Here is a 14,898-nt window from a genome sequence, read left to right on the forward strand (position 1 = left end):
AATTTAAAAGGAATATAGAGCTTTTCTGAAGTCATCAATTTGGATTTTGGATAAGAACAAGCATCATTATGCAGATCCTTGCTCATTGGAGAACAAGTTGTCCTTTAGCCTCGGTGGACGAGAGGATTTTGTTTTGTTTTGTTTTGTTTTGTTTCCCAAAATTTCAAGAGTCTGGAGAGTGTTAACTATTCAGCATTAATTCACTGAGCAGTTCATAGTTCAATATTACCAGATTAAAAATTTATAGATTAAAAAAATAATATTTGCTTCTAAAAATATTTTATTAATAATAACTAATGTTGCCTGTGTTAATGAGAGTTATATCCCTTCACCATGGATAATTACTTTTGGATCATACCACAACACCAAGTAGAACATCTTTTGTTTAACAATGTCTAATAAATTTATACTATATATCTTGTTATTAGACCAATGATATTTAAAAAATATTTTGCTTATTAGTGGGAGTAAAACACCTTTTCACTTTACATGCAGGTACTCAAAAAATTGTAAAGCAGGATGTCAGTGAATTTGAATTCTCAACGTCAGTTTGAATATGGTAACATGTTTAGTATATAAATCTTTGTCCCTCAAACGATACAATCGGTGTTTTTAACTGATATGAATGATTTTATAAAGACATTCAAAATCTCTCACATAGTATTAGGGTACTTATGAAAGCATATCATGACACTGTTTCTAGAAGCAAATAATGGACAAATAGTGATTTTTTTTTTCACATATGGAGATTGTATGGTGAGGAAAACCCAAACTACACGCCTTTAATTCCAGCACTTGGGAGGCAGAGGCAGAGGCAGGTGGATCTCTTGAATTCTAAGCCAGCCTGGTCTACATAATGAGTTCTAGACAGCCAGGGCTACATAGTAAGTCCCTGTCTTAGAAAACTGAAATGAAAACAATTCAGCTTTTACTTACTTAGTTTTAGTCACTTATATTAAGATATGTTTACATATACCATGATTGGCAGCAAATGTCCAGTTTTTCATACTTGGAGTTTTGTTTGAATTAGAAATTTATAACAGTTTCTATATGCTTATTTTTTTTCTTCTATTTTGCTATTTTATGAAAAATCATGGTCGTTTTTATGTCGTGGCAAGAGTCTACTTGAGTTTTTTGGGTTTTGTTTTAAATGTGAATTTATGTAAAGCAAGGGAAGATACTGAGGCCTGTGTGGGAGGACATCTCTGCTCAGCTCCTTTAGACTTAAAGCTGACAAGCATGCAAACCACAGACTGCATCTCCCTCCCAGCACAACATGAATAAGACCCGCAGGGACGCTGAGGCACCCTGCCCCGTACCTGTACTAATAAATAGGACAGACAATTGGAGTCTTCTTCTTAGATAGAGTCCCATTCCCTGTTTCCCTTTTAATCTAAGTATGTTTAGATTGATTGAGACACAGTTGAATTAAATTGTAGTGTTTCTGTGTCTTATACCTTGTTCGCTCTTCTCTGCAGCTGCCTCAGGCGATGTACAAACATACCAGATCCGCACAGCACCCACGAGCACCATTGCCCCTGGAGTTGTTATGGCGTCCTCCCCAGCACTTCCTACACAGCCTGCTGAAGAAGCAGCACGGAAGAGAGAGGTCCGTCTAATGAAGAACAGGTACAGATTCCAAACACTTAAATGCTATGGGTCAAGTATGTCTATAAACTCTTCTGTGTGTGCCTTTACATCTGCTAACAGTAGGTTCTGTGCATTGATTTTCTTTTTCTGGTAGAATTAGTGGATCTTGCTAAAGCTTCTTTGTTTATTAAGTTGCATTTATAAGATGGCTAATGGAACTTTAGGTCAGTCTTCAATCAAAAAAGTAATTTTTCTTCATAGTTTTTCCACAAGAGAAATACATAGCTTTAATGAATTTGTACTTTATTCTAGCTAATAGGATATGTTAATTAAAAAAATTTGTAAGTAATATTCATCAAAGTGTCACATATGTATACTAACATTAGACTCTAGTTTATTTGCATTAAATTTATTTATAACAAGTATACAGTAGCCATTTTTGTTTTAATGAATACTTTCTTTTGCATTTTTATACACTTACAGATTTATTTATGCATGTTTTATGCATATGTGTCAATGCCTACATGTATGTATATGTACCACATTCATACCACAAAGGGCAGAAGAATGCATTAGATCTCTTGGAACTAGAGTGAGAGGGGTTGGTCAGCCACCTGCCTTGTTCTTTGTTTGGGGTCAGAGTCTTGCTGTGTGGGCCAAAGTTGCCTGGAGCTCTTATCCTCCCGCCTCTGGGAGTGAGTGCTGGAATCACAACCTTGGGCCTGGCCTTAGGGGCAGGGGCTTTCTTTACTCAGTAATAACTTAACATCCAAACACTTTTAAAACAGAGAAATTCTAAAAAGTATGGTATTCCCGACAAAGCCTTAATGCACAGTTAATGTTAGTCTTAAGAAGTTAAAGTGGTACAGAAGAGAAGCTATAAAACACAGGTAAAGCCTTTCTTAGAAATTTATTTGCTTTCAAATGTTTTTGCCATCTTAAAAAAAAGGAAGTTATTAATGTGGAAATGATCAAAACAAAACAAAACAAATGGTCTGAGGAGGCCATCGTTGGTTAATGTGTTCACCATCCAAGCAAGAACACTGGAGTTCAGATCCCCAGAACCCATATAAAATTCTTGGTAGGGCCCTGTAATTCCTCTGATGGCACAGGTGGGGTTTTCAGGGTAAGCTTGTCTGTAAGCTCTGGGTTGAAGAAACCATGACTCAAGAGTAAGCGAAAAAGCAACATTAGGGAAGATAGCCTGCACACACATAAAACATGTGAGTAAACATCAAGGGGCTATAATGGGGGAGGGAGGTGAAAACTAAAAGAGAATCAAGGTGTATAGAGATGTAAACTATTTAAATTCTTCTTTTTACCCCAAGAGTGTAAGAACTATGATAAAGTAAATGAGACAGAAATTGAACTTAGCAGATCTAACTTCAATTCCTGCATTCACCCTTTAGCTATGACTCTGGAAGAATACATTAATTTCCTAAACTTGGGTTTCTACCTTTGAGTAAAATAAGATCTCTCCTTGCACCCAAAGCTTGGCTCTCAGGGTCAGGTAAGACAGCACATGGCATCTCTACTGCTCCTTCTCTTCCAACAATTTTATTTTTGGTAGGTCAGCATCATTGTTCCTGAAATAGTCTTAACTGTCACAGTCTTAGTAAATTATATCTAGCTATGAAAAAGGAGAAACCCATTCTGAGATAGTAAGGGAATCTTGAAAAGAAGCCCTGTGACCTTTATTGTGCACCAAACTGTAGTCTCCCCTCCCCCAGCCTGAAACCTGCTTGCTCAGGGGTGGAGCTTCCCACTCAATCGTTCTGCCACGCCCACTGCTGGACCTGCGGCTTTGCTGTTTGGAGCCGTGCACGTGGTCACCCTGCTATTTGACCCCAAGACTAATTGGCGGGAATCGGGCCCCCTTCCCCTGCTTCATAACTGCGTGTAGAACAGTAAAATAGAACTTTGATCAGAATGCCTGTCTTAGCTGCATTTCTTTATCTCGCCACCTAGTCCTCTTCTCTTCCAGGTTTCCAAAATGCCTTTCCAGGCTAGAACCCATGTTGTGATCTGCTGGCCGGACACAACACCAAACAACTATAAGTAGTTAAGATATAATAGAAATGTACTGCCTAACTCTTATTTAAATGTTATTTGGAAATACGAATTAAGTTACACATTAATCTGTTCAGTTTTAAAGTATTTGTTAAGAAATAGTTGACCTTTTCTAAAATAAGAAAGAATGGTGTTTAAGATGTCTCAAGTAAAGATCTAATTGTAAAATTTCAGACAGCAGCACTTACTAAAGAAACAATTCTAAGGGGACAGAGTAATCAGAATGTTTTTTAAGGACTTGAAATCATGGCTGCATACTTTGGCTCTGTAGAGTGAAGGCTCATCTCTTACAGAGAACCTCAGAGAGGTGTGGGACCATGTGCAGGGGCAGCACCAGCTCCTTTCTTCCTCCCTTCCTTGCAGTACTGGGGATTGTCCTGAGGGCCTGTTCATAGTAGACAGGCGCCCTACCACTGATTTAGACTCAACCCAGCCTTTTTACAATTTTTAAAACTTCCAGACAGGGTGTTGCTGTTACCCAGGTTGATCTGAATTCACTCTGAGATCCGGTGGCACATTACCCATCCCTACCTCATCTCTGGAATCCTGAAGCAAAGCTTAGTTTCAATAAAAAAGAGCCAGGCTACTTTTTCCAGTCTTTCTGTCTCAGCTTCCTGAGTAGCTGAGATTACAACCTGTGCCAGCCAAGCCTACTCATATTACACCTTCTTAGCTGCCCAGAGCATTGCCTGCTTATAAACACTTGTTAGGTTTACCAGTAGGCACAATGCTGCTTTTTCTCCACTTCTCAGTGTTCTGAAAGTCACTCTGACAGAATCCCCGAGAAACCAACTTAAAGAAGAAAAGTTTTAAAAGACGCTCAGTTTCAGCACTCCATGGTTACTGGGCACCATTGATTTTGGTCTCATGGTGAGGCAGAACATCATGGCCAGGAGCCTGCAGTGGAACAGAGTGGCTCACGTTTTAGCAGACTAGAGGCAGAGAAAGAAAAACATGTCTGGAGAGACTGGTAGTGGATCTCACACAATGGAAAGAAAGTAACTCTCCAAAATTGTCCTCTGTTCCCCTTCTGTGTGCTTTGGGGTGTGTGTGTGTGTGTGTGTGTGTGAGTGTGAGTGTGTGTGTGTTCCCCCTAGTTATCTTCCCTGGACACACAAAAATAAGTAAATGTAAAAGGTTGGTAATGTAGGAATGATAGACAACACTCATCGACCTCTGGTTTCCACAAGCATATGTACCTGTACAGACCTGCACATTACACAAGCTTAGACCACACTGATAGGAATGAGTGAATGTAAGTTGTTTTTAAGTGATTGGAAATTATGGCCTAGTCTTCAAGGGCATAACTTATTGACCCACTTCTCTTCAGCTAAGTTCTATCTCCCAAGTTTTCCGATACCTTCCTATGCAATTGTGAACGTATCCATGGATTAACCCGTAAGTGAGGCGAAGGTCCTCATAACTCACAACATTGCTTTTATTCATAGCCAAGCCTTTTCAGGAACACTCCATTGAAACCATAGGCCACTCTACTACTGTCACTACCTCCAAACCACACCAGGTTAGGAAGGCAGGTCATTTTTTTTTTTTAATCATAATCTTCTCAGATGGTTTATTTTTGCTTGGAAACATCATCAAAAGGATAAATAGTGTACATAAAATTTAAAAACAAGATCTTCCATTTAGGAAGTCAACTAGTATTTTATTTATGAATTTTCAGGGAGGAAAGTCACATTGTAAAATGATATTTTACATCTTCAAGTGTCCCAGGAGTAGATGAAAAACCACGCTGTCCAAGATGGCCATCCTTAGTTTGCCTGCTGTGAGGATATATACTGTTGCTGGCCCCAACTAACAGCTGTGTATCAGCACACACCAGATTTCCACAATTGGGACAAAATAAAAGAGTACAATATCCAAATAATTTTATATTAACTGTGCATTAAAATGATAATACTTTAGGATAAATGAGGTTAAGTAAAATTCATTTCAAATAAATTTTGTTTCTCTTTAAGTGTATAATCAAATATATGTATCTAATATTCAGCGTACAAAGCAAAAAGATACTATTTTATTATGTATTGTTGACATATAAATGGGCTTCAGAATCTATGCTTTAAAAAAACAAACATGAACAAAGAAAGGTCATGAACTGCAGGGCAGTTCCCTGGGAATTCATACAAAACCAGTGTTTGCTCTGATGGATACTGACGCAGTATTAACTTCATCATTTACTGTGCATGAAGGCAGGGCAGATGGTGAGACAGCTGTGGCAGACGGTTTAAAGATCAATAAACACACATCTAACTTTGTATCTCTTATCTCTTGTCCTTAATGGAAGGTAAACAGTGATATGCGTGCAAGCGTGCCGTGGGTGCGTGCGTGCGTGCGTGCGTGCGTGCGTGCGTGTGTGTGTGTGTGTGTGTGTGTGTGTGTGTGTGCTATGTATGTGCTTCTTGGTGTGTTCACATGCACACATACACGCACGCAGCTCAAGGTTTCCAAGAGGAAATGAAAAGGGCTAACTAAACAGGAAGGCAGTTGTTAAGATAGTTGCTTACAAGAGGTCTACAAAGCTGCCTGATTACAAGCAGGGACTGTAATAAGATGCTTTTGCTTAGATTTAGTTACTGTCTGTCAAAGGGAAGTTGCCCATACTCTGAAGTAGTTCTCTTTCCTCTACCCAGGGAACTTTTTAAGCTTTCCTAGAATCTGGCTTCTTACCATATCACTTACATGTGCCTAGAAAAGTACAGGCTTTCCCATACCCCTGGCAAGTCTAGCATACTCTTCTCAGTTATTTCTACCTCTGTGGTTAGCCAACTTTTGAATGTTCAGTATCCTAAGCTTCCCTGGTTTATTCTAAGTTACAGTGTGTATTAGACACTAGCCTTCACACGCAGTCTGTCTCTTATAGCCAAATAAGATCTTTTTCCACTTTGCAGAAGAGAAAGAAGGTAAATACCAGAGAAAAGCTAAATAGCAGTCAGATGTCCGGTATCTTAGGTAAAAAGCCTGAAAGACAGTTTGACCCTGTGTCTAATGACAAGTCTCCTGAGCTTGTTTCACCCTGCTGTGCCTCTAAGCAGAGTAAAACACACTGTTGTCAGGATACATAGCCCCAGGAAATAACTGTAGAATGCTTTCCTGGGATGTCCATTTTGCTCAGAGTCAAGAGAAACAAACTCTAATTTTAAGAGGAAGTAAATTCAAAAGACATTAGTACTGTAGTAGTTGCTTTAAGCTGTATCTCCAGAATCACCTACCATATTGGTGTCATTATTACTGTAAGTCTTCAGTAGACAAGTTAGAGCATCATTGACCACAATAAGTGACCCTCGTGTACATTGATCACAGCCCATCTCACACTGAACTTGGGGAGGTGGTTTGAGGAACCCCAAAATTCTATTGTGTGAGAGTTGTCAATTATTCCAAAGTGAAGATAATTGGCATACATTTTGTGTTACTATAGCAACAGTCATAAAATCTCAGCATCTTGGAACAGCATGACCTCTTCCTCTCATTATAAGTTGTACATTGTCAGTTCCAAGTCAGTTGCTGTGGCTTGTCTTCATATCTCATCGTCATTGCCAGTTGCTTCCTGGATCCCCACTGAGTAAGAGCAGCATGTTCAAGACATAGCCTTTCTATGGCAAATGGGGAAGGCACAGGGCCTGAGCGTAAGATCCAACCATTTTTTTCAGGAGCTGGCTCTCCGCTTCTACCTTGTTTTGAGGCATGTCTCATTTCTGCCACTGCACTGCATTAGGGCTGCTGTAGTACAGATCCAGCTTTGTGTGTGCAATGAAACAGTTAGGCTTGTTCAGTGTGCGCTTTCATGCCCTGAGACATCTCCCAACCTACATATGCTTTGGCTCACTATGTCCATTTGTGTCCACTGGCTACAACTCTGGGAAGGCAAGCCCAAGTCAGTGGGCTGTGCATGGGGATTCTTTCCACAGAGAGGATTGTGAGAGTAATACAGTTTGCTGCCCTTACTTTTAGATAGCCTACAGTGTAGAGGGGCCTTAAATAGGGTTTCCAAAGATGAAGTTAATAAACCGTTAAATAGATTTCACACTAAATTTAAAAACCTTACTTCAGTGAAGAACAAAAGAAAAATAGCAAAGTAAACATTAAACTGGGGGATTAGAGTTGAGGATATGGATTGGCAGATTTACAGAAAATGAATATGTTCTTGAGTTTCATGTGTTTCCCAAATTGTATCTTATATCTTGGGTATTCTAAGTTTCTGGGCTAATATACACTTACCACTGAGAACATATCATATGAGTTCTTTTGTGATTGGGTTACCTCACACAGGATGATGCCCTCCAGGTCAAACCATTTGCCTAGGAATTTCATAAATTCATTCTTTTTGGTAGCTGGTAGTACTCCATTGTGTAAATGTACCACATTTTCTGTATCCATTCCTCTGTTGAGGGGCATCTGGGTTCTTTCCAGCTTCTGGCTATTATAAATAAGGCTGCTATGAACATAGTGGAGCATGTGTCCTTATTACATGCTGGAACATCTTCTGGATATATGCCCAGGAGAGGTATTGCGGGATCCTCCGGTAGTACTATGTCCAATTTTCTGAGGAACCGCCAGACGGATTTCCAGAGTGGTTGTACAAGCCTGCAATCCCACCAACAATGGAGGAGTGTTCCTCTTTCTCCACATCCTCGTCAGCATCTGCTGTCACCTGAATTTTTGATCTTAGCCATTCTCACTGGTGTGAGGTGGAATCTCAGGGTTGTTTTGATTTGCATTTCCCTGATGATTAAGGATGTTGAACATTTTTTCAGGTGCTTCTCTGCCATTCGGTATTCCTCAGGTGAGAATTCTTTGTTCAGTTCTGAGCCCCAATTTTTAAGGGGGTTATTTGATTTTCTGAGGTCCACCTTCTTGAGTTCTTTATATATGTTGGATATTAGTCCCCTATCTGATTTAGGATAGGTAAAGATCCTTTCCCAGTCTGTTGGTGGTCTTTTTGTCTTATAGACAGTGTCTTTTGCCTTGCAGAAACTTTGGAGTTTCATTAGGTCCCATTTGTCAATTCTCGATCTTACAGCACAAGCCATTGCTGTTCTGTTCAGGAATTTTTCCCCTGTGCCCATATCTTCAAGGCTTTTCCCCACTTTCTCCTCTATAAGTTTCAGTGTCTCTGGTTTTATGTGAAGTTCCTTGATCCACTTAGATTTGACCTTAGTACAAGGAGATAAGTATGGATCGATTCGCATTCTTCTACATGATAACAACCAGTTGTGCCAGCACCAATTGTTGAAAATGCTGTCTTTCTTCCACTGGATGGTTTTGGCTCCCTTGTCGAAGATCAAGTGACCATAGGTGTGTGGGTTCATTTCTGGGTCTTCAATTCTATTCCATTGGTCTATTTGTCTGTCATTATACCAGTACCATGCAGTTTTTATCACAATTGCTCTGTAGTAAAGCTTTAGGTCAGGCATGGTGATTCCACCAGAGGTTCTTTTATCCTTGAGAAGAGTTGTTGCTCTCCTAGGTTTTTTGTTATTACAGATGAATTTGCAGATTGTCCTTTCTAATTCGTTGAAGAATTGAGTTGGAATTTTGATGGGGATTGAATTGAATCTGTAGATTGCTTTTGGCAAGGTAGCCATTTTTACTATATTGATCCTGCCAATCCATGAGCATGGGAGATCTTTCCATCTTCTGAAATCTTTTTTAATTTCTTTCTTCAGAGACTTGAAGTTCTTATCATACAGATCTTTCACTTCCTTAGTTAGAGTCACGCCAAGGTATTTTATATTATTTTTGACTATTAAGAAGGGTGTTGTTTCCCTAATTTCTTTCTCAGCCTGTTTATTCTTTGTGTAGAGAAAGGCCATTGACTTGTTTGAGTTAATTTTATATCCAGCTACTTCACCGAAGCTGTTTATCAGGTTTAGGAGTTCTCTGGTGGAATTTTTAGGGTCACTTATATATACTATCATATCATCTGCAAAAAGTGATATTTTGACTTCTTCCTTTCCAATTTGTATCCCCTTGATCTCCTTATATTGTCGAATTCCTCTGGCTAGGACTTCAAGTACAATGTTGAATAGGTAGGGAGAAAGTGGGCAGCCTTGTCTAGTCCCTGATTTTAGTGGGATGGCTTCTAGCTTCTCACCATTTACTTTGATGTTGGCTACTGGTTTACTGTAGATTGCTTTTATAATGTTTAGGTATGGGCCTTGAATTCCTGATATTTCCAAGACTTTTATCATGAATGGGTGTTGGATCTTGTCAAATGCTTTTTCTGCATCTAACGAGATGATCATGTGGTTTTTGTCTTTGAGTTTGTTTATATAATGGATTACGTTGATGGATTTCTGTATATTAAACCATCCCTGCATCCCTAGAATAAAACCTACTTGGTCAGGATGGATGATTGTTTTAATGTGTTCTTGGATTCGGTTAGCAAGAACTTTATTGAGGATTTTTGCATCGATATTCATAAGGGAAATCGGTCTGAAGTTCTCTATCTTTGTTAGATCTTTCTGTGGTTTAGGTATCAGAGTAATTGTGGCTTCATAGAATGAGTTGGGTAGAGTACCTTCTACTTCTATTTTGTGGAATAGTCTGTGCAGAACTGGAATTAGATCTTATTTGAAGGTCTGATAGAACTCTGCACTAAACCCATATGGTCCTGGGCTTTTTTTGGTTGGGAGACTGTAAATGACTGCTTCTATTACTTTAGGGGATATGGGACTGTTTAGATCGTTAACTTGATCCTGATTTAACTTTGGTACCTGATATTTGTCTAGAAATTTGTCCATTTCGTCCAGGTTTTCCAGTTTTGTTGAGTATAGCCTTTTGTAGAAGGATCTGATGGTGTTTTGGATTTCTTCAGGATCTGTTGTTATGTCTCCCTTTTCAGTTCTGATTTTGTTAATTAGGATTTTGTCCCTGTGCCCTCTAGTGAGTCTGGCTAAGGGTTTATCTATCTTGTTGATTTTCTCAAAGAACCAGCTCCTCGTTTGGTTGATTCTTTGAATAGTTCTTCTTGTTTCCACTTGGTTAATTTCGCCCCGAGTTTGATTATTTCCTGCCGTCTACTCCTCTTGGGTGAATTTGCTTACTTTTTTTCTAGAGCTTTTAGGTGTGTTGTCAAGCTGCTAGTGTGTGCTCTCTCTAGTTTCTTTTTGGAGGCACTCAGAGCTATGAGTTTCCCTCTTAGAAATGCTTTCATTGTGTCCCATAGGTTTGGGTATGTTGAGGCTTCATTTTCATTAAACTCTAAAAAGTCTTTAATTTCTTTCTTTATTCCTTCCTTGACCAACGTATCATTGAGAAGAGTGTTGTTCAGTTTCCACGTGAATGTTGGCTTTCCATTATTTGTGTTGTTATTGAAGATCAGCCTTAGTCCATGGTGGTCTGATAGGATGCATGGGACAATTTCAATATTTTTGTATCTGTTGAGGCCTGTTTTGTGACCAATTATATGGTCAGTTTTGGAGAAGGTACCATGAGGTGCTGAGAAGAAGGTATATCCTTTTGTTTTAGGATAAAATGTTCTGTAGATATCTGTTAAGTCCATTTGTTTCATAACTTCTGTTAGTTTCACTGTGTCCCTGTTTAGTTTCTGTTTCCACGATCTGTCCATTGATGAAAGTGGGGTGTTGAAGTCTCCCACTATTATTGTGTGAGGTGCAATGTGTGCTTTGAGCTTTACTAAAGTTTCTTTAATGAATGTGGCTATCCTTGCATTTGGAGCATATATATTCAGAATTGAGAGTTCCTCTTGGAGGATTTTACCTTTGATGAGTATGAAGTGTCCCTCCTTGTCTTTTTTGATAACTTTGGGTTGGAAGTCGATTTTATTCGATATTAGAATGTCTACTCCAGCTTATATCTTCAGACCATTTGCTTGGAAAATTGTTTTCCAGCTTTCATTCTGAGGTAGTGTCTGTCTTTTGCCCTGGGATGGGTTTCCTGTAAGCAGCAAAATGTTGGGTCCTGTTTGTGTAGCCAGTCTGTTAGTCTATGTCTTTTTTATTGGGGAATTGAGTCCATTGATATTAAGAGATATTAAGAAAAGTAATTGTTGCTTCCTATTATTTTTGTTGTTAGAGTTGGCATTCTGTTCTTGTGGCTGTCTTCTTTTAGGTTTGTTGAAGGATTACTTTCTTGCTTTTTCTAGGGCGTGGTTTCCGTCCTTTTATTGGTTTTTTTCTGTTATTATCTTTTGAAAGGCTGGATTCGTGGAAAGATAATGTGTGAATTTGGTTTTTTCATGAAATACTTTGGTTTCTCCATCTATGGTAATTGAGAGTTTGGCTGGGTATAGTAGCCTGGGCTTGCGTTTGTGTTCTCTTAGTGTCTGTATAACATCTGTCCAGGATCTTCTGGCTTTCATAGTCTCTGGTGAAAAGTCTGGTGTAATTCTGATAGGCCTTCCTTTATGTTACTTGACCTTTCTCCCTTACTGCTTTTAATATTCTATCTTTATTTAGTGCATTTGTTGTTCTGATTATTATGTGTCGGGAGGACTTTCTTTTCTGGTCCAGTCTATTTGGAGTTCTGTAGGCTTCTTGTGTGCTCGTGGGCATGTCTTTCTTTAGGTTTAGGAAGTTTTCTTCCATAATTTTGTTGAAGATATTTGCTGGCCCTTTAGTTGAAAATCTTCATTCTCATCTACTCCTATTGTCCGTAGGTTTGGTCTTCTCATTGTGTCCTGGATTTCCTGGATGTTTTGAGTTAGGATCTTTTTGCGTTTTGTATTTTCTTTGATTGTTGTGCCGATGTTCTCCATGGAATCTTCTGCACCTGAGATTCTCTCTTCCATCTCTTGTATTCTGTTGCTGATGTTCGCATCTATGGTTCCAGATTTCTTTCCTAGGGTTTCTATCTCCAGCGTTGCCTCACTTTGGGTTTTCTTTATTGTGTCTACTTCCCTTTTTAGGTCTTGGATGGTTTTATTCAGTTCCATCACCTGTTTGGTCGTGTTTTCCTGCAATTCTTTAAGGCCAGGAATGTTGCCCTTCCCTTCATTGCTTTAAACCTTACTCAACCACGGTGTGGTGGGCTCCTGTAATCCCAGCACTCAGGCCAGACAGGACTGAAATTTTGAGGCCAACCAGGTCTACTCAGCAAGACTTTGAGACAGAACAGGCTGTTGTGCACATAATGCCCCCATTTCTTGTTTCTCCCAGCCAGCTGTGTTCCTTCTTCCATGTCTGTACCACATAGTAAGGATGTGCAAGGAATAGATCTCTGCTTCTATTACAAATGGTTGCCTGTAAAATTGCTCATTTTTTCATGTTTTACAAAACTAGAATATTTTTACTTTCTATTGCTAGGATTATTGAACTATAGATAGAGCTTTTGAGTTTATGAGTTTGTTTTGAAGCTTGCCGAATAATAAATTTTTATTCTTTTAATTTGTTAAGATTTTTCAACCTCCCTTTTAATCCTTAAAAAAAAAAGCAGAATTTCTATCTTGACCATTTTTAAGTGTACAGTTCCGAAATACTATATATATCCCCATCATGGTTTAATAGATTTCCAGAACATTTTTATCTTGCAAAACACTCAACCTGATAGTCATGCTTATAATTCATGTGGACACTACCCACGAAACTGAGTATGTAGTATGGAATCATATCTCAAAACAAGAACCCCCAAACTCTCTCTGTATTCGACAGTTCTCCACTAACCCCATTCCAATCTTTCGGCAAACGCATCCAGTCCTATAAAATTTTATTCTAACAAACTCTTAGAAGCAGAATTCTACAGTTTTGTTTTTTATGACTAGCTTACTTCACAAAGCAATATCCACATTATAGCATATACCAAAGTTTTCTTCATTTTAAAGGCCATGTAACATTTCATTGTCTGTAAGCACTTTGTTTTCTTTTTTTTCTATTTTTTTAAGATTTATTTATTTATTATATATAAGTCCACTATAGCTGTCTTCAGACACTCTAGAAGAGGGCATCAGATCTCATTACGGATGGTGTGAGCCACCATATGGTTGCTGGGATTTGAACTTGGGACCTTTAGAAAGTCAGTCCGTGCTCTTAACCTGAACCATCTCTCCAGACCCGCACTTTGTTTTCTTCATCCATTTGTCAAGGGACACTTGGATTGCTTTTGTACATCTTGAATATTGTGAAGAGTGCTAGAGACACAGGTATACAAAGATTTCTTTTAAATCTAGTGAAATTGATGAATTGTATTGCTTAATTCTATTCATAATGTTCTACACACACACACAACACCCACCCACCCACCCACCATTCTGTTTGGTCAATCTTGGCAGAAATTGGGCCTTTTGTAAATGTGATGCATTCTACAGATTTGCTCCACTGTAGCAGCAATTATAGATAAAACTGTGCTAGAGCCGGGCAGTAGTGGCACAGGCCTTTAGTCCCAGCACTTGGGAGGCAGAGACAGGTGGATTTCTGAGTTCAAGGCTAGCCTGGTCTACAGAGTGAGCTCCAGGACAGCCAGGGTTACTTCTGAACGTATAAGCCAGCCCCAAATAATTGTTTTCCTTTATAAGAGTTGCCTTGGCCTCTGGGTCTGTTCACAGCAGTACAACCTAAAACAGCTATTAGGACATTTCAGAATTAATGATAAGGATAAATGTGGTAGAGTAACCCTGTCTCGAGGGGCAGGTTGGGGGGGGTGGGGGGTGCTGTGCTAGTTTCTTTTCATCCTTTCAGTTATTTCTTAAGATAGTGATTATCATTTTTAGTATGGCCATCCTAATAGTTGTGAAGTACTATCTTGTGGTTTTGATTTTCATCCCCCTAGTGATTGATATTGAGCACCTTTTCATGTGCCTGTTGGCTATCTGTACATCATCTAAGTCTGCTAAAATTGTGTGTGTGTGTGTGTGTGTGTGTGTGTGTGTGTGTGTGTGTGTGTGTTCCTTTGCTTGATGTCAGGTGTCTTCTTTAATCATTCTTCACATTTTTTGTGAAAAGTTTCTCATTGAACCTGGAGCCTTGCAGTTAGCTAGAATGGCTCCCTGGCAAGCCCCAGGGACCTGCCTTTCACTGCTTCCTCTTCACAGGATTACAGGCTTGCACCTCGCATTGGTGGGGATCAGACTCAGGCGCCATCTCCCAGCCAGTGCTTATTTTCTAAACTGCTTATTTTATTGTCAAATTGTAATTATTCTTAACTAGTTATCATCTATTATTCAAAAATAGTCTCATTTTAGTCTGCCTTTTTACTGATCATTGTATCTTTAACGTACAGAAACTTTTTAAATGTGGTGAATCCTCATTGTCTGTTTTGACCGTTTAC

General features: G+C 39.1%; 1 protein-coding gene across 14 annotated transcripts in view; it reads left to right on the forward strand.

Moving 5' to 3' along the window:
• Creb1 (cAMP responsive element binding protein 1) overlaps positions 1–14,898 on the forward strand; it is a 71,755-nt gene that overhangs the window by 41,907 nt on the left and 14,950 nt on the right. For 13 of the 14 annotated variants that reach the window (XM_006495651.4, NM_009952.2, NM_133828.2 and 10 more), the window contains one exon: positions 1,479–1,629. In XM_006495651.4, the coding sequence (XP_006495714.1) occupies positions 1,479–1,629 (151 nt within the window). Of the gene's footprint in view, positions 1–323; positions 560–1,478; positions 1,630–14,898 lie in introns of those variants that run through there. The other variant, XM_006495655.4, reaches the window with a different exon arrangement.

This window comes from Mus musculus, chromosome 1, assembly GCF_000001635.26.
Source record: "Mus musculus strain C57BL/6J chromosome 1, GRCm38.p6 C57BL/6J".
In the NCBI taxonomy this organism is placed as follows: domain Eukaryota; kingdom Metazoa; phylum Chordata; class Mammalia; order Rodentia; family Muridae; genus Mus; species Mus musculus.